Here is a 24,547-nt window from a genome sequence, read left to right on the forward strand (position 1 = left end):
ATCGAACGAAACGAATCGATACGAGAGGAATTATCGGGAGAAGGGGTTGTGCGCAACAATGAGTTTTTTTTTCGTACTATCATCGATTATGAATTTCCTAATGGTTCGTCTTTATTGTTAATAGAGTAAAAAGAAGCGCGCAGCGATATTATCTACATAGACGACAATATCGTGACACAATCGAGATACGATACATCGATCAATACGAATAACCTTAAGTATCGAGCGCGCTATAATTGCAACCAGACGATTATCGTTATCTCGTATCGAACGAGGTGTCCTCCGCGAGGGCTTAAGTGCGTACATTGATTTTCCAAGTTTCACAATTAAGGCGCGAAGAGAAAGAGGTGGAAAAAAAAGAGAAAAAAAAATAGATAGAACAATTACACCGAACGCAATAAAGCTACAGAAGCATCTACGTCACAGATGAAACCATCGTTATCGGGCGTAATCACTCGAAATCCGTATCGATTAAAATCCATTTTTCCGTACGAAGAAGGGGGGAATCGTCATCGTTGGCCGACGAACGTTGTATATAAGCACCGTCGAGATCGAAAATCACATCGATCCGACGACATGCATCCGAAACTGATCGCCTTCGCCGCCCTTCTCGCTGCCGTGATAGCTGGTAAGTCGATTTCCGATAAACCGCGCAATTTTTGTTTCAATTTCTTCCGGGTGAACCTACATCAACGATCTCTGAATCGATTTTTTTCTTTTTTTTTTTTCTTTTTTTTAGTTCCAACGATACCCCATCGTGGTGTCATCGAACCATTGCTCGATTCTCGAATCGTGGGAGGAGCCGACGCGAAAGCGGGACAATTCCCGTGGCAAGTCTCCCTGCAATGGGGATACTTCGTTCTTTCCCACTTCTGCGGTGGAACCATTCTCAACAGCCAATGGATCATCACCGCTGGACACTGCGTCCTGGCTATTCCGTCCTACGGTAGCTTCGTGGTCAAAGCGGGCAAAACTAATCTGAAACTGACGGAAAGCACCGAGCAGAGCGTCAAGGTCGTGAAGTCCTTCGTCCACGAGAAGTACCCAGGGTAGGTAACTCGTTCGCGTGGAGTACAAAATGAACTCGCGCGACTAACTATTCGAAAGATCGAGTTAACAACCCTTTGGACTCGAGAGGAGATCCTCACTAGGAGACCTAAAATTCAGTGTATTATTAGATCGTTCGGAAAGTCTTTCGTTTTTTTTTTGGTGATAATGAAACACGATCTTTTTAGAGCGTACAAACATTTGATTAAATTCTATATTCTTCATTTTGGAAAACGAAATGACTTTTCGAACAACCAAATATTTCCAACCCGGGAACACTTGGTGGTTTGGAATTGAAATTGGAATCGAAATATTATGTATTCTCGAAGTGTATAAAAATGTTCGATTCCGGATTAATTTTACCACTCGAAGGATTTTTTCAAAGCGTCGGTTTCCGCGGTAGCGAACAAGCATCGAGTGAAAAGTGTCGATCGTACGATGATCAACGATGATCCGAAATCGTTCATCGAGAACCAACAGACGCGATCTTCCATTCGTGGACAAAGATCTTCAAACGGTCTCGAAGTTAAACAACGAAAAACGTTTCCTCGAAAGAGAACGAAACGACCAAGCCAACCGAGAGCAGGTTCCAACTTGCCAAGAATGTTACTCTAAAAGTTTCTATTGGTATCTCTTACGAGAAGATTCCAGAATCAACGAACCAAATCTACCATTTCAGATCAGTAATCTCCGACTGGAACCAACCAGTCCCGACTTCTCGAGACCCCGTTTCAGGATTTTTAATCCCAATTCGCCTATTAATTCGCGAAATTTACGATTCCAGAAACGTCGCCCCGTACGACATCGCGTTGCTGAAACTGGAGAAACCGTTGAAGCTGAACGAGGCGGTTAAGGCGATCGGTTTGCCAGCGAGCGGAAGCATACCAACCGGAACCTCGGTTCTGTCAGGTTGGGGATCGACTTCGAAAACCAGTAGTGTCGTTATGCCCGACACGCTTCAATACGTCGAGTTGCCCATCATCACTCTCGCCAGATGCAAGGAAGCCGTGGAGGAACTTACCGGACCATCTCCTCTGGACCCGACCAACGTCTGCAGCGGACCTCTCACCGGTGGATACTCGGCGTGCAACGTACGAAATCCGATTTTCGATTCGATCTTTTCCACGAACGTCTCTCGAGCACTTGCCAACGAAACAATTTCGATTTCAGGGGGATTCCGGCGGCCCGTTGATCATCAACAACAAAGGCAGGATCGAACTGGTGGGAATAGTTTCCTGGGGAATAATTCCGTGTGGCACACGCGGTGCACCGTCCGTGTACACCAGAACTTCCGCTTTCAACGATTGGATACAAAACACCATTGCCAAGAACTGAACGATCCTTTCTGCTGCGACGAGTTACTCCCCTCCCCCTCGATAAGATTCGATAAGTGTTGCGTCGTACAGAATGGAAATTTCCAAACGAAAATGTTCCCGATAATTCGACGGAAGAGAGTCACACGTTCACGAATAAAATAAACGATCGTCGAGGATTCAACGAGAATCGAACGATTTCGTTCACCCGTTCGTAGTAAATAAATACGCGTGTCTCGTGAACGAGACGATACGGGACGTTTGCGTTCTCCGAGCTCGCCTTTAGAATCTCCTCCGCTGTTTCGGGGAGAACGGAAACACGCGACGAGGAAGAATCCTGAAAACAAGGCAGGTATCGTGTTCAACCGAATCCGGTAGATGGAAATCGAAGTTCGAGACACCTTTCATCGTAAACATTTCGAACGAAAACTTCTACATTGTAAACTTCTTACATTTTTCTCGATGTTCTTCCACGATTAACGATCTTCTCGACGTTTGGTGAAACTGTAACCGAAAAGTAAAAATATTCGATACCTTATTTCAATAACACTTCTTATTTCGTACACATTGGACAATTTAACGGTTTACGAGTATCGGAGTTTCGTCTCACTGTATACACTCCGAACTGTAAACGCAAGTTCGAAGCGCCACTCGTCACGATGTCACTATACGCGTTAAAACGATCCACGAATAGACCAGATCTAGCTTCTCGGTGGACTCGTCGCCAAATCCGTTGTACCCGAGTTAACGTACACTGGACCGGTTTGAGCGGTCGAGATCAACCTCGACCTCTATATAGTAATTTCATCTCTCCGGACGAACCGTGGAACGGATCGAGTGATGTCCATAAACGAAAGAAGCGGGTGCGCGTCCACAGAAAACACCGAGCCAGTTTCGATGCAACCGGTAGGAAGAAAGATCTCTCGATTTTTCTACCTACGCGGGATGTTCTTCCGCGATCGTTTCCACATTCGATCTCGATCCCTCGAGGGAATTGCGCGCGACGAGTTCCGCCGAGATGACGGACTTTCGAAAATCTTTCGAATCGTTTACGGTGTTGAGCTTCGCTCTCGCGTTGTGCGCCGAGATGGACGGTGAGGGATACACATCGATCGCGAAACATCCGTCCAGGTCGATTTAATCGTATTTGTTTTCGTGGACAGAGATGGCCACGAAATCGGCGATGCTGGCCCAAAGACCGACGAGGATAGTCGGTGGAAAGGACGCTGAGAAGGGTTTGTACCCTTGGCAGCTCTCGGTGCAATGGGGCGACCGGGAACGAAACGTTTCGCTGAGACACGTCTGCGGTGGCAGCTTGTTGACAGCCGGCTGGGTGCTGACGGCCGGCCATTGCAAAACTCTCGCGCCGCTCAGGGGAGAGTTCGTCGTACTGGCTGGAAAGCACAAACTAGGCGTTCCGGAGGACACCGAACAGAGCAGAATGGTCGCGCGGGTCTTCGTTCATCCCCAATACGACGGGTGAGTCACAGCATCTTGGTCGTGAGTCTCGGTAAGTTTCTTGGCTGCGAACCGATTACACCGCGAAAGCTCCAATCGTGCGATAACAATGTTTCTTTCTATTGTTCCAATAGAAATCTAGAAATATTTTTCCGACATTTTGGAATATTTACCTTCTTTTCTATCGAGTTTTACCCCGTGTCGTTTCTTTTCTCGCGTAGCGATTATATTGGGTCGTTCGGGAAGTAATTTCGTTTACCAAAATGGAGGAATCGTTTGATAAAATGTTTGTACACTCTAAGAAAAATCGTGTTTCAGTTTCACCAAAAAAAATGAAATTACTTTCCGAATGATTTAAGAGAAGCGAATATTCCGAACAGTTCGAAACTTCGATTCTTTCGTTCTCGGTAGATTTAGGCTCAATCATTCTTCATTCCTCGATCGTATTTTTTTTGTTTCAATATTCCGAGTTTATTAAGTAACGAAGACGCACGCGAGGGGAAAAGATTGCAAATTTTTCATTAAAGCGAGTTCACCGAGAAACGATGAGTATCTCGCCGGGAAGAAGAATTATCTTTTTGTAAAAAATCATTGGAAAAGCAATCTCTTTAGACGTGAAACGTAAATCTGAACGCTGACGAGTGTCCGCGAGCGATGTGTACACTTTTCGAGTGGGCGCGTATCCAGCGGAGGCCCGGTGTACCGAATGGGTGAAAAATTGGGTCGCATTTGAGATTCCTTTTGAGGACACTATTCGACGTACCGATTTCAAAGCTTTGTACACATGTACAGTTATGTTTGGCCAAGGTACAGGATCTTTTTCAAGTAGAAACAGAGTCGAGTTTGTCGTAGCGATACGATTGCGCGCAACGTGTCCGATCGATACTCGTATCACAGGATACATCGGGTAGCTTCTTATTTAGCGTGGACACGTGGCTATCGTTTCAACTCGACGAACAAGAAATCTCGAAGATACGCGTTGCAGGAAAGATTCGATTTTTTTATTCGTATCTCGTTGCTTTCTTTGTGAAAAGAATTCGTAACGTTTACTCCAGGACCGTGGCGCCGTACGATATCGCGCTGATGAAGTTAGAACAACCTTTCGAATTGAATCCATTCGTTTCCACGGTGTCGTTACCCTATCCCGACTCGGTACCCTCGGGAGAGGTAATGCTGACCGGCTGGGGTAGCATCGGGAGGACACGCGCTTCGGAGAGTCCGGAGGTTCTCCAGGCGGCCACGATACCGATCGTCGATTACGATCTCTGCAAACTGACGCTGGACAAGACCTTGAAAGGGAAAGAGAAGAATCCTCTACATCCGACGAATGTATGCACGGGTCCTTTGGACGGCAGTTTATCGGCTTGCAGGGTACTGTTGCTTAAACATTCATCTTCGAAGTGTCGGTTGTACCGTAGAGGAGAATAGAATTTTGTTTGAAAATTCAGTTCCCGGGACACCGAGTCTGTTACTCGAAGCTGGAAAGAAGACAAGGCTGAGGAACGTATCGGATTGTTCGGAAAGTAATTTCGTTTTCCAAAATGGAGAATATATAATTTAATCAAATGTTTCTACGCTTTGAAAAAATCGTGTTTCATTTTAAAAAAAAAACAAACGAAATGACTTTCCGAAGAATCTAATGGATAAGATACAAGGCTGCGCACATTTGCAGTTTCAATTGTAGCGTATCGTTGACTAGAATGGTCGTATCTATTAGGGTTACTTAATTGCGTAGTGATCCCTTTTGTCACTGTGTCGTCCCAGATCGTCTTCTTCCTAGCTCCGAATAGTACTCGCGAAGCGCGTGTACCGTATTTTGGTACATCTCGCTTAAAAGTGACGTTTACCAAATTTTTCAGGGCGATTCCGGTGGACCTCTGGTCAGGAGGAACGCTTTCGACGAAGCGGAAGTGGTGGGGATCGTTTCGTGGGGTTTGTTCCCCTGCGGTGCAAAGAACGGGCCCTCGGTGTACACCAGAGTGTCCGCCTTCGTCACTTGGATCGTCGTGATCATGTACAATTATTCTTAAGTTAAACCGGAGTGAATCGTCAACGTTAATTTTATTCAATAAATAATGCTCGCGCGAACATCGTCGCAACCTCTTATCCTCTAACGGAGCACGCCGTACGCGTTGCGTATCGTTGATAATACACCAACGGCATTGAACATTCGTACAATACCTCGGGACATAAACGCGAAACGAAGTCACAGTTGATGCAATTACAACTCTCCGGGCTGCTCGATAATTACAAGGTCGCGCAAGCATCCGCGACGACCAACACAGCCGCCAAAGCTTCCTTCGCCGTTGGGATGATGTAACGCGACGGTAAGACAAAGCCGTGTTTTCCAGTGTCCCTCAATTCGATCGTGTACGTATATTTCATCTTGAGTATCGCCTTGGCCCAATCGTCCGAACCGCCGGAAGCTGCGTACAACGTGGTGGCGCTGTTCCCGACCGTGTAAGCGCTACTGGCGCCACCTGCCTTCTTCATCGCCATGGCCATTTGCTTGCCAACCCTGTCCAGATCGGCGTAATCCGGCGGGACGCGTTTGTCGTAACCCCACGGGTACAGGATGAACTGACCGTAGCTATGGAACGTCAGGAATGCCTAAACAATGAAAATAACGATCAAAAGAAACGATCTTCGGTGTGTACTGTTCCTCCCCCCACCGATCGTAAATTCGAATCCTCTGATCTTGCCTCTCGTGGACGAAGCTCGGTACTTGTTCCATTAAAAGTTTAGGAACGATTTTCTAGCACAATGTACCACAATAGAATCTCCGTAGACGATGAAACGCCGACAACGAAACAGGTAGATATTTTATATCTTGAAAAGTTTCCAATTTCTTCACCTAAGAAGTTTCCGAATAGTCGAGTCGACCACGTTCGAGGAAAACTCCTCGCAGTGGTCACGTGATTGACAATTACGGAGACTTTACCGTGCACGAATATAAATGTTACCGTGGTTCGATACGCGGTACTCTTCGTCCGTGACAATTTGGTTCGTTAACTCGAAACGCGGAGTATTTAACCGACAAGAACGCGAACGTTTGAAAAGTCGATTCGAGTTTCGCGGAGCTGGAGCAACGAACGTGTGGAAATCGAACCAACTTTGAAATTGGCGGCGCTGGCCTCGAAGAAGTTCTTAACGGCGTTGGTCTCAGGTTCGGAGAACGGTCCCGATCCAGCGTAAATCTCGCGGCACGGGTCTTTGCTGGTCCCCATGCCGCCCCATCGATAACCAAAGTTCCTGTTGAGATCAACGCCGGTGCACGAGCTGCCGATCGCGCGTCTTCTGTTCTTCCGCCATAGACGATCTCTGACGAACGTGTACTCGTATCTGGAAACCGATCGCGAATAAGACATCAACGTCCCATTTGGCGATACAACCGTCGCGATCACAGAAGCGAAATGATCACTGTCGAGTACGTACCCATCGGGATTGACAACCGGCAGAATGTAGTAATCGGTCTCGAGATTCTCGCTGTTCTCGACCAGATAATCGATAATGTAAGTGACAGCCGCCGGTGAGATCCATTCTCTGGCGTGAATACCACCGTCGATCCACAGCGCAGGCGCGTTCTGTCTCCCGTTGCTGATTCTCAGTACCTGCGTCACCGTTCATCGTATCGTAACTCTTACAAATTTTATCGCCGTACGGAAATTTGCATTAAATAAACAAATTCGTCGGAGCTTCCTCGTTTGTTCTACCAGTTGCGTCACAGTCCGTACGATCGATCGAGTCGCTAGATACAGACGAAACACGCACGCACCGAATGCACGAAAGAGAGACGGCGGCCGCGACAGCTGACCGCAACAAGTTATCGAACGTCGGTCAGTTGCTAATCCCATAGCCAGTTGCGTATCGTTTCGTGAAACGCGCCGAGCGATCGTAGTCTATTCGTCTCGTGGTTTCCGTATCTCTTCCATTGACGACAAATAATTTATTAACGAATCTATTTTGGGTTATTCGGTAAGTAGTTTCGTTTTCCAAAATGGAGAATGTATAATTTAAAAAAATGTTTATACATTCTGAAAAAATTGTGTTTCGTATTCGCCAAAAAAAAAAAAACGAAATGACTTTTCGAACAACTCGATAGAAACCCAATAAAATGTTTACGACGATTGTAACCAGTCACGATACACCAAACGCCTCCCTGTTCCGAACTCTCGTCGCGTGTTATTGTTTATGATCGGTGACTCGCTCGTCGAATGAACCGTACAGGTCCCAATGATCGAAAAGAATTACCTTAAGGGGTCGTCCTTCAACGGAGTTACCGATGCTCACCACCGAGCAAACATCGGGGAACGTTTCTGCAAGATAATCGAGGTACGCGTGGATGTCCTCGAGACGATGGTAACTGGACCACTCCATTCGGTGACCTGACGGTTACACCTTCAAGATTATTCAGAGGTTGCACGTTCGGTGTCCTTAAACGATACGTGAGAACATTCCGCTCCGTGGATTCAGAGACGATCGATCGATACCGATACGACAAACGTTTCAACGAGTTTTGCTTACCCACCCGTTGGTAAATCACCGCGCGATTCTGAATCGACGAAGCGGATCGTCGCGTGCGAGAAGCTCACCCCTAAAGTGCCAAGGGCCACCTCCACCTCCTACGCTAGTTACGGGATAACGAACAGGACGAGGACGAGGTCGTGGGTACGTACCACGCACTCTGACCGCGAATCCCTGCCACCAAGCGTAACGAGCTAGAAAATTACTCAGAAGCTCAGTGGTCGGTGGTGTGGTGTTGCCTGTTAGTTGAAATCGCAGCCAGAAATTCAGCATAGATACATAGAAATTTCGAGAATGCGACGAGAACGCCTTCGAATGCGCGAACCAGAGATGGACGGAATTTTATTCGAGTTTAGCTCTGTGTCTGATCTATTTCGACGTAATTCGATCGTTCAATTCGGAAGGTAAGAACCGTCAGAATTTCTATAGATTTTATCCGTCGTGAGTAATATTTATTCGGATAAGAATTTCGTCCATCTCTGGTACAAACCATTCGCAATCGTCGATGGAAATTGAGCACAGATTCGTAGAAATTTTGGAAATTCGATGAGAATGTCTTTAATTGTGTAAACCTTTTGCAAAACTCCGACTGTCCGTTCAAGGCCATTCTTTCGACCGTCACCGACAATCTCTACTGTTACGGTATCGCTACGTGTCCTCGTATTTGAGCGGAGATAGACGAGGATATCGACCTTGAGGTGCCTATTGAATTTGAATCGATTTGTAACGTCAAGGTGACGAACCTCTTTCAGCGACACGATATGCCATCGGTACGGATCACCTTGATATCTTGCAACGAAAGTGTACACCTCGAACAAGTTAAAGAACTGGAAAATAAATGAAATATCACGGAGGGAAGAAAACAATTTGTTTTCGGCTAATATTTTTATCGTGCTTGTTTTTTTACCACGCGTGACATTGAATATTGTTACATCGTGTGTAGTTGAATACCCTTGTTTCGTAATTGGTGAAATATCGAGAGAAATGTGGAGCGTGTCGTTGAAAGAAATCAAGTTGACCTTGAAGCAATCGCAACGAATGAAAATAGAAATATTATTTTTCAATCGGCAGACTTGACGCGAAGGATAAACAAAATTCGCCCCTTATCGTTATCGCGTGAAATCGGTAATTCAATCGTTATCTCGAGCGAAGTTTATCTCGAGATACCTGACGTAGCTTTTTCAAACATCGTACGAACGTACGAAGCTTTGATCGCATTGAACGTCGTATTGTCTAGAAAACGCATAGTTTTCGAGAGTCCAATACAAGCTGCGAAATTTTCTCTGGACGCGTTTCTCGAAGCGATCAAGGTCGTTCTTTCTCCTCACGGAAGGTGAGCTCGGCTACGTGTTCCACGAGTTTATCGGAACACTCGAAAGTAAAATAACACGGATAGGTGAATCCAAGACGCATCGAGGAAAAAACCTCAAAGAACACGAACACGTTCCCTGTGTTTCTCGAACACCTACAGGGAGTCTCTTTCCTTTCCAATTTTTCCAACAAAATTCTCGTGTCGTTAAGCTCTTCCTGCTCAGCCAAGAAAACCTAGATAATTTCGAAAATAAGAAAAAGAACAACGACCCGATATACATTCCGTGCACGTAGACTTCCAGGAGCTATTCATCATCCGATATCACGGTCGACGTCAACTGCTTAGGAAGATCATCGACGCGACTCGCTTCCGGGCAGATCGATCCAACGATTCACAAGTTATCGATCCACCGATTAACAAGTGATCGAACCACCGATTAACGAGTGATCGAACCACCGATTAACAAGTGATCGAACCACCGATTAACAAGCGATCGAACCACCGATTAACAAGCGATCGAACCACCGATTGACGAGTGATCGATCCACCGATTTACATGTTATCGATCAATCGAATTCGGGTAAAAGGATCGGGCAAAATGACTTTCCTGCGAGCGGAATCGACTCGTTTACGATTCCATTCGAATCACGCGGGCATCTCTCGGTTTCTCCCCGGTAGTTTTCCCCAGGTGGGCCCGATGCCAAACGGCGCTGCCATTCCCAAGGATTTAGGTAACGGGACCGCGGATCGAGACAATACGCGGTGTTGTTCTGGTACCGAGCGATCCACGGCGGAGATGATCGGAAGCACGTGCGTTGCAGATCGCGCGGTGTCTAACTGTTAATGTTAATCGGTATTATCGATGGAACCGGAACTGGGTCACCAGGTTGAATCGCGACGAGGTCGATAACCCTCCCCGTTGCCTCTTCATCGAAAATAGCCAACACCTAATGATCTTGGACAGCTCGTGTCGTTGATTAATCGTGTCCGTGAATTTATCGCGGCGTGACCGCGAACGATCGTTACACAGTCTGTCCGCGTGTTAGAATATCGTTAAACGAGCGGAAGTTTCGCGCGCGATTAGCTCCCCTCCACTCGAGTACTCGTCGAAGCCCTTATCAAACTCACTTTCGAATCCCGTGGCAGAAGCTGCCGATTTGTTTTCATCGGCTTTCTTCGCTGCGTGACTCGACTGCGCGACTTGTACGAGACACGAGCCATTCGTGTCAGTGGAACGAGTAAAATGACAAGTGAAACATTCTTGCCCGTTCGAAGCGAACGAGGGTGAAACGTAGCGTACAGAGACGACGTACATTCGTCCAGAGATGAGAAATTCTATCTCAGCGACCGTACAAAGATGAGAGGAGAAACATCAAGCGAAGGAAGCACAAAATAGTAAGCGAATCGAACATTTCTTTTTTATCGAAACTGAACACAGTTTGAGACCAATTTTCCAAACCTTTACGGCCCTCCAGCTCCAACATCTCCTCCTCGGAGAGTATGTGATTCTCCTCGTCGATTTCTTTCTGAAGATCGTCGATAACCACCTGGTACTGCAACTCCTTTTGTTCCAGGTAACGAGCGACTCTGGGAATCTCTTCCGAGCGGACCATTACGTCGATCGTTGTTTCGTTTCCGGTCCACAAAGAGAACACTGTACGCGAGAAGGAAAGAGAATAGAAATCAATAAACACGTTCGAACGCCTGTTACCATTATCGATCTTTAATTCTAAATTTAGTTAGAAATACTAATTCTTAATTCTAAAGAATAATATAGCTTCCAATGCGCTAGCTTTCGTCTATTTCCCGGGATCTTGTACAAGTGTCGATGCATTGCTACTGGATCCTAACAGAATACCGACGCGTCTATTTTAGATATCACGGTAGGTACAGTGAGTTGATATTTATACACATGAATACGTATAAATATGTATATACACATCACACGAAAATATTTCTACAAACTATTATCAGACAAGTCTACTTTATCACGGTACGTCGATCGCGTAGGAAGAATCTATCGGTAAACAAATTCGCCCCGGTAGAATATCGATACTCAGATTCCATTTAAACATTAAGTACAGAAATACGCGATAAATGTTTCCACTTAGTATACAAACTATCGCCGAGATAAAATTCCAACCCGTTTCGAAAAGAACGTGCAATCCTCTCATCGAAGATCACGATTCTTCGTCCCGGACTGCTCCAAGGACAATCGTGTTCCCAATATAGTGAAAGACGTCCCAAACCGTGGGACCGAGCTCCATATTTTCGAAGACGGTAAGAAGTAAGGAAACGTTTCGGTTAAATAGTCCAGACGCGTTACCGAAACGTTTCTTTCTCCTCGTCGTCGAGAAGACGAAGCGTTACATGGACGATCTTTCAATCTCGAATCAATTTGGTCGCGTATCGTAGTTCGCGTTCACGAGGTAAAATTTACGTACATCCAGCTTCCTGGAAGTCCATGGCCACGTTGGACACCGTTTGCCCCTCGGAGGCACGGACCTTCCACACCTGGGCGCCATCGTAGCTCACTTTCGCGTCCCTCACTCTAACCGCCCTCTGTATGGTCTTCGAGTTCTCCGCGACCGGTTCGTCGACGATCTCGATCCAATCGGGAATTACGAACTCTCGTCGTTCCCGTTCGATCACCGAGGCCCCGACGCCGGCGCAGATCACCACCGAGAGATACGCGAACGTCGCTAAACGACCGCACACGCCACGCGATCCGTTGCTCTTCTTCATCCTCGAACGACTATCCGTGGTTCGTCGACGGTCCCACCTTTTATGATATTCGACCCGGTCGACGATCGGGAATAACGGGACTTAACGAGCGCCGCTCGAACCGCCTCGAACGCGGGTCGCTCGAACCGCCAGCTCGGAGGATCTTTGACCCCGGCCACTTGCGTCCCGAGGATTCGCTTTGCAACCGGCCGCTCGAGCCAGTTTTTCGAATCACCGACCGCGTCAGCTGACCATCGCGGTTTCTACGTTTCACGATGGAACTCGCGTTTCGACGGGACCCTCGAATCGTTGATAATTATTTACCGAGAGGAACACCATCGCTGAGAGCTTGGGATGGTTCGACCGATCGGGTGGAGAGAGATAAAAATAGTCCATCTCGCCCTGTGTATTTTCTAAATATTGTATTGGGTTGTTTGGAAAATCATTTTCCGGACAGAGAAGAGAGGGAATGGTACAACCGATCGGGTGGAGAGAAATAAAAAAAGTGTATGTTGTAAATATTATATTGGATTGTGCGAAGAGTTATTTTCTGGACAGAGAGGAGAGATAGGGAATGGTTCAACCGATCGGGTGGAGAGAAATAAAAATAGTCCATTTCGTCCTGTGTATTTTCTAAATATTGTATTGGATTGTTCGAAGAGTTATTTTCCGGACAGAGAGGAGAGAGAGGGGATGGTTCAACCGATCGGGTGGAAAGAAATAAAAATAGTCCATCTCGCCCCGTGTATTTTCTAAATATTGTATGGGGTTGTTCGGAAAGTCATTTTCCGGACAGAGAGGAGAGAGAGGGGATGGTTCAACCGATCGGATGAAGAGAGATAAAAATAGTCCATCTCGCCCCGTGTATTTTCTAAATATTGTATCGGGTTGTTCGGAAACTGATTTCGTTTTCCAAAATGGAGAATATATGATTTGATAAAATGTTTATACACTTTGAAAAAATCGTGTTTCATTTTCACCAAAAAAATACGAAATGACTTTTCGAGCAACCCAATATATCGGCGTTCGATCGAGGTCTAAGATTCGAGGTTTAGTGAAGATATTATAAGAAAAAATGAAAGCGGCAGGAAAAGGTATACGTAAACGCGTAGTTGTAGACTACGGCCGTTCGAGTTATTTTATTTTTATTTTTATTTTACATACGGATCTTCTATACACCAAGGCCTGTGTTTTATTTCATAACGGTTATATATGATGCATTAATGGATATTACCGTCGTACGAGACGCGTGAAAAGCTTTCGAGTTGCTCGGTAATATATTTCCAAAATATGTCTTTGGGATCGATGTTCAAAGATCAAAGTTTAGCGAGGATATAATAATAAAAAAAAGTAATGAAAAGGTATACGTAGTCGTAGGTGGATCGAATGTTTCGCACGTTAGCTCAACACAAGTACATAAGACGCACTCGAGTAACGCAATAGTATACTCGTTGATATAATTTCTTTCCCGACGAAACATTAGTCGTGAAATATTTGTTTCGAAAGATAGTTTTTCAAAGATCATTATGGATAACGTGAGAGCCCTCCGGGAGTTCTTCCCCCACCCTCGTTAGTCTTTAACGAGGTCTCGGACTTTCTAGGGTTAATCGTGTTGTTCGTTTTCGAATAGAACTCCCATTTATTCGAAGGAAATTTTCGTCGATGACCGATTCATTTAATTTCTACCGGTCTCTTATTATCCCAGTACCGCCGATGAACAAAACCGAAAAAAAAATATACTTACCCTCGATTGTCGTAGTCGTCGTATTTGATCGATTGTATTTCGAAAATACGACTTTCGGTAGCAATTTCGAGTACAATTTTCCACGCGATCTTTCTCGAGGTCCAGTACGGGGCAATTGTTTCTTCAAAAACGTACAATACTCTTTACATTGCGCTCGCAACTCGCACAAGGGTGCGATAGACTTTACATTGCGCAGCAACCGTGACAACGAAAACAATTAGTTTCAACCACGGTCGTAAAGGAACCGATACATCCAAAAACGAACCGTCAAGATTACAACTCGACAAGTTAATTAAATATCGAGAAGTCTTAACAACCTACTCACGAAACACGGTTTCGAAACAAACGCGTTCCAATCTACCACAAACGACCCGTTCGAGCAATCCGACGCGCTCCGGAAAATACCCGACAACTTCCTCCTTTCTTTCAAATTTTCAAACGAAATTTCCACGATTTGACAAATCTATAAACAAATATTTTCGCTCGACTTAATCCCGCACCGTTCGAGAAACGCGCGTTCGGATTGCTTTACCGGTTCGTTCGCTACATTCCACTGATCTGTTAATCAACGTGCCCCTTTTCATACATCGAACCAGACCTATATCGTTAACAACTCGACATAGACAAATCGATTTAGCGTTACGTCGCGACGAGCGCATCGAGCGCGGTTTTTCTTCGCGACTTTGCAAAAGGTTCTCGGTCGAATTGCGGTATTCGGGTCGATGTACAGTGTCCACGTTGGAATTTCGATTACCCTGTACGCGTAATGTACGATCGTGAGGAGCTGTCCGGTTCGTTTGGAGAGCGTGGTATCGTGCCGGTTTAAATGTATTTAATCCGAAGCACTTTCGAGACACTCTCGCAACAGCGACGAGGTGCTTCGAAGCAGCGACATTACGTGCAAGCGTTTCAGTCTTCTCGCGGCGCTTCCGTTCGCGAGCGATACTCGTCTATGGTTGCAAAGTTGGCCAATGAAACTGAAACCAGCGGAGAATTCGGACCATCCGGGACGTAATCGTAAAGTCATGAAGATCCTGCTCGCGATAGCCTGTTTGGTCGCGGTGGTTGCGATCGTCGCATCTCTGAAGGTACCGTTTCGCACTCGATCCCAAAAATATCGTTGTTCTTCCACGTGCCGTTAGCTCGAGATCGTTAACGAAATCGGCGCAAGATCCGTGGCCCGTGAACGTACTTTCTTCGGTAGAGAAACGACACGAGAATAACGCGACGAAGATGCTCGGGAAAATATCGTTTGAACGACAGAATCGTGTACAAAAGTGGTGACGAAGTGCAGTGGCGGTACGGACGTTCGTTTCAATGAAAATTAGAATTTTTAATTGAAACTTTAGCGTCTATGAATATTCGTTTGCTTAGTATCGTGAGAGAAAAGTGTACGGTATAACCTGATTGATGAAACTCGAACGATTTTTCCGTAAAATCTAGGTCATTAAAAGAGAAGACTCGAAGCAGTAGGTATAGATCGAATATAAGTTTTAGGTGTACAAAGTTCACGACGTAAGGTTTCTCTCGTCTTAGGTGTCGGATATGTAAAACTGCATTATGGACACTACCCTCGGTTGCGTGTACGAGATTGCACCATTTTCCTGAGCAAAGCTCAACTTCTCGCGCGTGGATTTATTTATTCGTTCGTGTCACGCTATTAACATTGCGGTGCAATGAACCGATACGTTGTTCGCGTGTAGGAATAAATTAACCGAAAAGAATTCGTTGAATCTGAGAAAAAGTCCAGGCTACGATTTAGGCTAACAGAGTTTACCGACTCTGTTAACCGAGTTTGAAAAGAAAAAGAAATTTAATCATTCTTGGAAATTTCTGAGTTGGAATACCTTCAAGTACATCGAGACAAACGATCTTGCCATTCGATACTTTAAATCCGTGATGATCCTTCTGAACCCAAAGAATCGATTCTCGATATCGCTGTAATGGATTCACCTACGAAACCGGAGTAATTCGGTCAAATATTTCTCGCGTTCTGCTTACTGTCTATCGATTGTTCATCGATTGAAAGTTTAGTATTCGTTGAAATTGATCGAATAGAACCTAACCGAGACCTAGTCCAGTCCTTGGTGAATCGTTCTGCATTTTACAATGCCCAAGATCTTTCATAAGAAATGCAAGACCTCGTACTTCGCGACATTCATTGTACGTTGATGAAATTAATTTCAGGCCGAGGATGTCTCTGTTACCGATCAGGTATTCTTCGACATTATGATAGACGATCATCCGGTCGGCCGAGTGGTGATAGGTTTATTCGGAGATGTTGCTCCGAAAACAGTGAAAAACTTCGTCACTTTGGCGACCACTGGCGTGGCAGGGAAAACGTACAAGAACTCGAGATTCCATCGTGTGATCAAGAAGTTTATGATCCAAGGTAACCGAACGCGCTAACGAATCGAAATTCCTTTCAATTAGTGCTATTCGAATGCTTTGCACAAAGAGTATAACGATCGTAATGACTTTTCTACGGCTGAGAACTGAGAAGAAGTAACAACAAGAAGTTGCTATGAAAATCGAAATGTTTTATAGAATATCGTTAATAAAATATTTTACAAGAGAACAAAGTTCAAAAAAAATAAAAGACGAACTTAAGAAACGCAATTCATTGCTCGTGCTGTTCGAATGCTACGAATACTCTGATTCTTGATCGGGACGATAAATATTCGAATATTCGAATGTTCGCACAGTATTCGAATTATATTCATCGCATATTTGAATCTACGAAGTGCTCGAATATTCGAGTATAGAAATATTCGAGGTCCCAACCCTAACTTCGATGACTTCTTTTCCACGCAGGTGGGGATGTCGAGAATGGCGACGGCACCGGATCGATCAGCATTTATGGTAAATTCTTCGACGATGAAAATTTCGACATTGGCCACAATGGGCCCATGTACGTGAGTATGGCGAACGTTGGGAAGAACACGAACGGTTGTCAATTCTTCATCACGACTTTACCAACGCCATGGTTGGACGGAAAACACACTGTGTTCGGAAAGGTGAAAAATTTAGAACGATACAGCCGCGAATAGAAATCGACGGTGTTGTTTTTATTCCGATAGGTTATCAGCGGCCAAGATATAGTTTTCAAGATCGAACAAACAAAAACGGACGCCGACGATGTACCGACCAAACCTATAATTATTTTCGATTGCGGCCGTATTCCTACGCCGGCGCCCTTTGTAATAACTGACGAGACTTACAGGTAAATCAAGAATTTTCACAGCCAAAGAATTTTCTTTGGTATTCGGAGATTAGAGAGGTGGGAGATCCCTAAAGTACAAATTGAATTGTTTCTTCTTTTTATAGATCTCTTTTCCTTCGAAATAGTTCCTGTCTTTTGCTTTTAATAATAGACAGAATCGTTGCAATTAGATATTAGAGTGTAGTTTAGATTTTTATATCAACTGTGATTCCTAAAGTACAAATTTAATTGTTTCTTTTCTTTTTTATATAGATCTGTTTTCCTTCGAAATAGTTCCTGTCTTTCGCTTTTGATAACAAACAAACGTTGCAATTAGATATTAGAATATAATTTAGATTTTTGTATTTAGCATTATGCAGGTACGAAAAGTGTAAATATAAACGTCGTCGCGAGTAACAGCGGATGTCTTATACGAAGAAAAATTAGTTGAAATGTAATAGCGCAACTAGTAGAATTTCTACCGTAAAAGTGTACATAGAACGATACCACGTAGATAACATTGAATGGTACAATTGTTAGGATATAGTGAAGTAACGCAATAACTCATCTTTGTATATCACCGATTTTACAGCATTTGGGCATGGGTGAAAGCGACATGCATACCCTTGAGTTTTAGCTTCTCGATTCTCGGCTTCTTCCACTACGTGATGAAGCAATTAGACGTTTAATCGCTTGAAAATTCAATTCGTTCGAGCAATCGAACATCCAACGAGGGAATTGTTCCTACGTATAAACGGTTGCAGCTGAAAGCAATTTGCTGTCCCGATACAGCAGAGTTGATATCGCTGAACGATCCAGCGAACTGTAAGCGACATCTGACTCTGGATCGAGAAATCACGTATCAAACGATATCAACGGAAATTCTTTAGCACTATTTTGTTATTGTTACGTGTAAAAATTGAACGAATAAATTAAACGAAACTGTTTACAGAGTTTAATCGAACTGTCACCACCGATGCGACGTTACTGCGACACAAGCACTACGGACGAATATTTACGTAAATACTGTTTATCAATTTAATACTTCGTTCGATACACGATTATCGAATCACTTTTAAATTTACGACCACCGTCGATTACCACTCTAACGACAAATATAGAACAACAATCAACATCCCCGATTTTATATCATTCACCCAATTTAGTTTCTTATACCATTTCGTATCTCGGTAACAATTTTATTTTTCGTCTATAATACCATTTCTTTCGATTGTGTAAAAACTCCGTGACTTAACCATTTCGCGAAAAATTTGACGTTTGAACGTGGTCTGCAGGCGAGCATGGCGCTGATTATGTAAAAATTCGGAGCACGTGTATTTGACGCGTTCGTAGATTGTTCGTAACTTTTAAAAAAAACCGTATCCACGGATACAAATACGTCTGAATTTCCAGCAACGGTGATTCTTCGAGAAACTAGCATCGAGACTGGAAGAAACGGGCAAAATTTTATCCGAACGATAATGGATAATCGATACAAATTCTGAAGAATTATTTATTCGCAACGTTTAAGTTTTTATTCGTCCGCTGTGAAGTATAATTCAGATCGTAATTTTTATCCAACAAATAACGGACGAAAAGTTGTTTGTCTCTTATTCGTTGTTGAAAATTTGTATCTATATAAAAATTTTGTTCATTTTCGAAGATGAATAGGCTCGAGAATAAATCAATCGACAATGATCGATACAAGACGTACGAGACCAGTTAGAACAACGTCCTTGTAAAATTTATTACTTAAAATTTAATACATCCACACCACTGTTTACGTTTCTTCGACTCGAGCGATCGACGATTCGAACGTTTCGACGAACAGTTGAAACTCTGTTCCTGCTTTAGATATTGAAACTTTCAATATCCACTACGCCGATTTTCGAACATTAAGCGAGGCACTAGCGCGTCCAGAGAAACTAACTAACTCGCCGAGTACCGATCACTACTGGGCACAATTGACAGTTACAATTAATCGGTTGCCAATTGCAACCGCAACCGACGATTAATTCTTTTAATTGCGAGAATCAGTCGCTAGCAGGAATCGATGTACTCGGTAATTGAACGGATTCCGTTACTGAGAAAGAATAAGTCTCTCGTAATAGAAAGCTACGAATTAATTTTCTAATTGCAATTGATAAGCCATTTAAATCGCGATTAACTCCAATTGAAATACGACTTTCAATTTCGATTAACTCCAATCCATCTTTTAAATTTCAATCGAGGTATTTCTCCTAACGAGATTCAGCACCGTATCATCATCGTTTAAGTCGTTAGCGACAGGGTTCCGTATACGAGACATTTAGATTTCGTGGCGCAGATTTAAGCGCCAAATACACTTGATCGTGTTCTTCGTGCAGTCTCGAGAAATCAGGGGGAAATTTAGATCGATATTGTATTTGAAATCTGGCTTGCAGATCTCGATCGAAGTCAATCGAGATCGATTATTCGTCGTCGAGATGCACGACCGAAAATGCGATCGGTGAAGCGTCGATTCGAAAGGGTTTCTAGTCCGCGCCAATGCAGCGATCCATCGAGTAGTGCGTTCCCCTAGCTACGTCACTGGCAATGACGCAGTAGATCCACGCATGCGCGAACCTCTGACGCTAGAGACGGGCGTAGAGAGCTGTCTCGCTACACGGCAGTTACTGTTGAGCCGGCTTGAGTCACCGATCGGTGACCGAAGTGAGCCGGTGACCGTGGTTACGAGCGCGAGCGGATGCGCCGTGATTCTTCGTCGTAAACGCCTCCCGGGCGTTCGCGCGTCGTGTCGTTACGGCCAACCAGCCGATAAATCCGTCGCGCGTCGAACTGTGTGACCAAAATCGTCGTCGAGGTAACCGGAGAACAACGGTGACAGTGTGCTACGAAGACGACGACGACGTGTCGCGCGTGTCGAAGCCGGGTGGCGCATGTTGCTCTCCTCGAGGTTCGATCGGCCGAAAGACAGCTGGGAGAGACTGCTGCGAGAGGGATGCTTTGAAACACAGCCACCGTCGCGTCGTTCAAGGTGGGTTCCCCTTTCTCGGGTCCGTTCCTCGCGTAAGACCGGTTTCCCTATCCAAAGATTCTCCCTCTCGTCGGCTGACACCGTGATCATCTTCGAAGCGCTGCGAGTGTCACGCGTGGACGCGCGTGTTCCTCCACCGGACACGCGAATCGACCGACGCGTTACCTTGTCGCAGTTTCGTCGTTAGCGTTTCGTTATCGCGAGGTATCGGGCGTAATAGTCGCGAACGGTGCATGACAGCTGCTAACCTTTGTCATTCGTGGCGACACGTTTCACGCGGTTCGATATTCTTCGATAAAAAAAGAAACAAAATAGCGACGAACACGAGTGACGCAATCGCGTCCAGTTGGAAATTTAACGCGATAAGAAGAAGAACTCGCGTGGACGAATTCACCGGTGAAACGACGTTTAGCTTTCAATCGGTGGAATCGAACGAAATCGATCGTCGTTAGCGCGATTACTACTGGATAGGGCGGCACACGGCGTGGATATCGCACACGGTCGAATCAGGGATTCGCTCGCGATAACGTTCCACCTCTGCCATTAAATCGAGATTCCGTCGTGGAAGTATAGAGGTATTCGTTCTGTTTCGCGCGGCCTACTACTTCGCAAAATTCGTCGCGTCACAATTGCCCCGTGACCCAGAAGCTCGGTGACCGAGCACACTCCGTGCGAATCGGTCGTAAAGTCGCTGACATTTCGCGCGTGTACTCGATCCCGGCGACGGGGAACCGGATCGAACGCGCTACCGAAAACTCGACCATCGATCTTGTTTATCGTCAAGGCGACGTTCGCAGGTGGATATCCGCGATCGATCGATACGATTCGCGGCGAGATCGAAGCCACGGTGTCGATGAATTCATCGTCGATGAATCAGACACGTCTTTGTTTCGTTCTCGTCTCCTTTCACGAGCAAGGTGCACCTCGTCCGGCGAGACCACTCTCGAAGTACCGGTGTTTACGTGCACGCCGCTGGAAGTCGGTGATCGCAGCCACCAACGCGACGATGACGTAATCGACGAATACCTATTGTCACCTGTTGAGAATTATTTGCAAAACGAACGGATTTACCACGCGACTTTCTCGATATTTTCAAACACGTTCGGTTCGATTTTGGAGTACCGATCGGGGTGTTCGGACATTAACGCTGGAACTATCGACGGATCTAACTATCTCTGAGATAAGAACCATCTTGTATGTATCTGAAAAAGAAAGAATCGGCGAGGGGAAAGAGAAATTTGTAGAATTGTTCACGTGTGTAGAATAGAAAAGTCATAACGTACCTTCATAAAACACGCTATGGAATTTAAAGTAAATTTCGTTATGAAAACAGTTAGAACCGGTTATTTTTACTGGTTGGTAAATCTAGTATTAATAGCGCGAGATTGTAACGCTGATTAGAGTTTTCTTCTCTTCGTTCTAGAGTAATGAGGTATTTAACAGACGAGTTTGCCGTGGATATAAGATCGTGGCGTCGACTAGGTTTTTTTATTTGTATTCGATAGTAATAAAAAATCTTGGAGATTCAAACGAACTCTCCATCAACGTGAACATACAACGCTGAATAGATTTTTTATTTGTATTTGGCAATAGTAAAGAATTTAGGAGACTTGGAAGAATTCTTCGCGAGACCAAATTCACGTTAATTTTCTTTTTGTACATTCAATATGAATTTTTTTTTTTTTTTTTTAATAGATTCTCTCGCAAGGTTGTGCGTTTATTCCGAATACAGTGACTTGCGCAAAGCGAACGTTCGCGGATTGCAATATTCAATGATTAGCTTCTAAGGTACTAGAATTGAGAAACGTAGATGACAGTGTGACAGCGAGCACAAGATAGATAAGAGAGTGTTTATAACGACAGAACCGTGAGTTATGGATAAATATTTTCTTCGAAGAAAATGGTAATCCTCTTACGCATCGGTGATTTCATTGAGCAACGAACCAACTTTTATGAATGAAACAGTTATATTTCTTAACTCTCCGGTGCGATCGTTGAACGCGTTACACCTCTGATAATTTTAAATGTCAATAATTTATCAATTTGCAACTCGACTTATTGTTTTATAATGTTGCATCGTTTAGGTCGATAACGTTGCTCGCGAATAAAATGATCGAAAAACTTCTCGGATTTTTTCGAATTATTCCTACGATACGAATGTTGCAATGTACACATTGTTTAATTACCACGAGAAAATGGAACTGAAAAGTACAAACATTGGAAAACTTGCTCTAAAAATTTCGATAAAACTCCGATGCAATCGCAAATTGGTACTCGAGTTAAATTTGTGAATTTTTCAACCAATCGCAAATGTAACTATCGAAACAAATCTTTCGGAAAAAATACGAAAGCTAAGTCATCGAGCTTGGAGTACGATGTTCATTTACCGTGGAGAGATGAGACGTTGGAACAGTGCATGTAAGCTGGAACAGCACAGAAGAAAGAGGGATCGTTGGCTGGCTCCATCCAATCCCTTCCGAGAAATCTTGTTTTTAGGTTCTCAGTGGTCGTGATGCATAGCAGTAGAATCTCCATATCCGCGAGGATAACGAGATAAATATATTTCGTAAATATACCAAACCGTAGATATGAGATTTTTACACGTAGCAACAATTTCTTCGGTATAATCTTTCCGTGAACATCTTTAAACGAATTTAATATCGTTTTCTCTGTTCATACTCTTAGAATTAGAGTTCTTTTGTTGTTGCATTAATTACAATATTGTAACTTAATATAGATTAATATAAGCTATTGAGTTGTTCGGTATAATATCGAGTATTGGTTTTAAGGTGTAGCATTGGTGCAATGTTACGATATAGCAATATATTTGATACGTCAAATACATATGTATAATATATACATACACAGATATATAATATACATTGGCTTCGCGTAAGAAAGAACAAACAATTCGTAATGAAACATAGTCCATGGTAAAAAGAAATATACCTACGCCAATGTCGCTCAGTATCGTTGTATCTCACTCTGTCGCGATTTGTTTCGTTTTCCTTCTTCGTTACGCAATGAACCACTGTATACGATCGACTCGACCAATAATGACAATACGTACGAATAGAAACGTCGCTACGAGCGGATGATTTCCTTTATCCCTGTGGTGTCAGCTTGTGGCTAGTGCGCCAACATCTCGTCTCTCTACACTATGTACTTACCTAGGTAAAGCTTGTTCTTGGACTATAACTAGTCTCGGTATATTCGTACATTCGTGTCAGAATCGATGCAGTATTCTTTGATAATTATCACACGCGAGGAAGAAGATCGTTCAACTATAGATTCCTTCGCAATTCTTTCTTCCTTCAATAATCAAAGTTACAGTTCTTGCAAATTTTTGGACGTATATATTCAGCATTCTTATCAACTATACCTCTAAAGGTGCGCAATACGACTCAATTACCATCAAAGAGCATTCTATTCTTCGAAAACAATATCGTCCGATGAATTTCGCGTCTTTCGTTTCAATTTCGTCTTAGACTCCAATCGGTATTTACATTCTAGTTTTATCGATAAATCGGTAAAAAGTATCGCCATGTTGGTGAGTCGATCACCATCTACATTTTGTTTCTTTTCTCCCAGTAAACGCAATCGACACGAGTAATATTATATTACATTTTTAACCGGAATATTTAACCGAAGCATTTTTACTCGTGTAGGGAATCGATCGTGCATCGAATCGTCGAAAAATCCAAGACGATACGCAACCAACCCTAAAAGCGTAACGAGTGCACTCCGTTAATCAATCTCCAGTTTGTTGCGTGTAGCACGCATCTGTACGCGCAAGTGCACGCAATGTGTACACGTTTCTTTACGAATTACCGTTCCGTGGAATTTAGCAGGATGTAGCCAAAGGGAATCAAAGCACGAGCTCTGTGGGAAGAGACAGAAGTAATTATTCCAGGAAGACCTTCCGCGCGTAATCGCATTACGAGCTTTTAATATCACGTTCTGTGGCAGGGAGACGTTTCGTGTAAATAACAATTACACGAACGATCGCGATGTTTCCCGGCGTAAATTCGATATTAATTAAACAACTTACGGTGAAAAGGTGTCGCGCCGACGTGTGTTCTTATTACTCATTCGCTTCCTCGAGTACCGAGCAACGTCATTGCGGTGCATACGATTGCATTTAGCTACCGGTGGCGACTTTGTTAGCAGCCAGTCGACGAAGGTTAAATTACGAAACCAAGGGTGG

General features: G+C 44.1%; 5 protein-coding genes across 10 annotated transcripts in view; 4 read left to right on the forward strand and 1 right to left on the reverse strand.

Annotated features, from left to right (window-relative positions):
• The first annotated feature begins 332 nt into the window (after positions 1 to 332).
• LOC143146654 (serine protease 1-like) lies at positions 333 to 2,891 on the forward strand. The gene is made up of 4 exons (XM_076311126.1): positions 333 to 628; positions 740 to 1,049; positions 1,832 to 2,138; positions 2,218 to 2,891. Exons 1-4 carry the CDS (start codon positions 427 to 429, stop codon positions 2,380 to 2,382), a joined length of 984 nt encoding a protein of 327 aa, XP_076167241.1. The 5' UTR covers positions 333 to 426; the 3' UTR covers positions 2,383 to 2,891.
• A 487-nt stretch (positions 2,892 to 3,378) lies between these two features.
• On the forward strand, positions 3,379 to 5,848 carry LOC143147437 (trypsin). Its single transcript, XM_076312682.1, has 4 exons — positions 3,379 to 3,454; positions 3,524 to 3,839; positions 4,874 to 5,189; positions 5,678 to 5,848. The coding sequence occupies exons 1-4, from the start codon at positions 3,379 to 3,381 to the stop codon at positions 5,846 to 5,848; spliced, it is 879 nt and encodes a 292-aa protein (XP_076168797.1).
• Positions 5,849 to 5,888: 40 nt separating this feature from the next.
• LOC143147698 (carboxypeptidase B) lies at positions 5,889 to 12,221 on the reverse strand. The gene is made up of 7 exons (XM_076313238.1): positions 12,099 to 12,221; positions 11,114 to 11,308; positions 8,411 to 8,536; positions 8,070 to 8,203; positions 7,254 to 7,429; positions 6,932 to 7,160; positions 5,889 to 6,428 (listed from the first exon to the last, which is right to left on the reverse strand). Exons 1-7 carry the CDS (start codon positions 12,118 to 12,120, stop codon positions 6,066 to 6,068), a joined length of 1,245 nt encoding a protein of 414 aa, XP_076169353.1. The 5' UTR covers positions 12,121 to 12,221; the 3' UTR covers positions 5,889 to 6,065.
• A 2,780-nt stretch (positions 12,222 to 15,001) lies between these two features.
• On the forward strand, positions 15,002 to 18,271 carry LOC143147018 (peptidyl-prolyl cis-trans isomerase B). Its single transcript, XM_076311832.1, has 5 exons — positions 15,002 to 15,210; positions 16,310 to 16,514; positions 16,937 to 17,139; positions 17,203 to 17,345; positions 17,917 to 18,271. The coding sequence occupies exons 1-5, from the start codon at positions 15,094 to 15,096 to the stop codon at positions 18,011 to 18,013; spliced, it is 765 nt and encodes a 254-aa protein (XP_076167947.1). The 5' UTR covers positions 15,002 to 15,093; the 3' UTR covers positions 18,014 to 18,271.
• Positions 18,272 to 19,992: 1,721 nt separating this feature from the next.
• Positions 19,993 to 24,547, forward strand: part of Piezo (piezo type mechanosensitive ion channel component) — a 34,213-nt gene continuing 29,658 nt past the window's right edge. For all 6 annotated transcript variants that reach the window (XM_076312927.1, XM_076312931.1, XM_076312932.1 and 3 more), the window contains exon 1: positions 19,993 to 20,340. The gene's annotated coding sequence lies outside the window, so the exon portion shown is untranslated. The remainder of the gene's footprint in view (positions 20,341 to 24,547) is intronic.

Source organism: Ptiloglossa arizonensis, chromosome 5 (genome assembly GCF_051014685.1).
Source record: "Ptiloglossa arizonensis isolate GNS036 chromosome 5, iyPtiAriz1_principal, whole genome shotgun sequence".
Taxonomy (NCBI): Eukaryota; Metazoa; Arthropoda; class Insecta; order Hymenoptera; family Colletidae; genus Ptiloglossa; species Ptiloglossa arizonensis.

Bases quoted from the DNA above. Each gene is read 5' to 3' on its own strand.
- LOC143147698 (XM_076313238.1), bottom strand. From the start codon at position 12,120: ATGGACTTCCAGGAAGCTGGAT. The intron at 7,161-7,253 runs GTACGTACTCGA...ATCGGTTTCCAG, and splicing joins CCGGTTGTCAATCCCGATGG to ATACGAGTACACGTTCGTCA. The intron at 6,429-6,931 runs GTTGGTTCGATT...TTCATTGTTTAG, and splicing joins CCAGCGCCGCCAATTTCAAA to GCATTCCTGACGTTCCATAG.
- LOC143146654 (XM_076311126.1), top strand. From the start codon at position 427: ATGAAACCATCGTTATCGGGCGTAATCACTCGAAATCCGTATCGATTA. The intron at 629-739 runs GTAAGTCGATTT...TCTTTTTTTTAG, and splicing joins TCTCGCTGCCGTGATAGCTG to TTCCAACGATACCCCATCGT. The intron at 1,050-1,831 runs GTAGGTAACTCG...TTACGATTCCAG, and splicing joins GTCCACGAGAAGTACCCAGG to AAACGTCGCCCCGTACGACA.
- LOC143147437 (XM_076312682.1), top strand. From the start codon at position 3,379: ATGACGGACTTTCGAAAATCTTTCGAATCGTTTACGGTGTTGAGCTTC. The intron at 3,840-4,873 runs GTGAGTCACAGC...CGTTTACTCCAG, and splicing joins GTTCATCCCCAATACGACGG to GACCGTGGCGCCGTACGATA. The intron at 5,190-5,677 runs GTACTGTTGCTT...CAAATTTTTCAG, and splicing joins GCAGTTTATCGGCTTGCAGG to GGCGATTCCGGTGGACCTCT.
- LOC143147018 (XM_076311832.1), top strand. From the start codon at position 15,094: ATGAAACTGAAACCAGCGGAGAATTCGGACCATCCGGGACGTAATCGT. The intron at 15,211-16,309 runs GTACCGTTTCGC...AATTAATTTCAG, and splicing joins CGATCGTCGCATCTCTGAAG to GCCGAGGATGTCTCTGTTAC. The intron at 16,515-16,936 runs GTAACCGAACGC...TTTTCCACGCAG, and splicing joins CAAGAAGTTTATGATCCAAG to GTGGGGATGTCGAGAATGGC.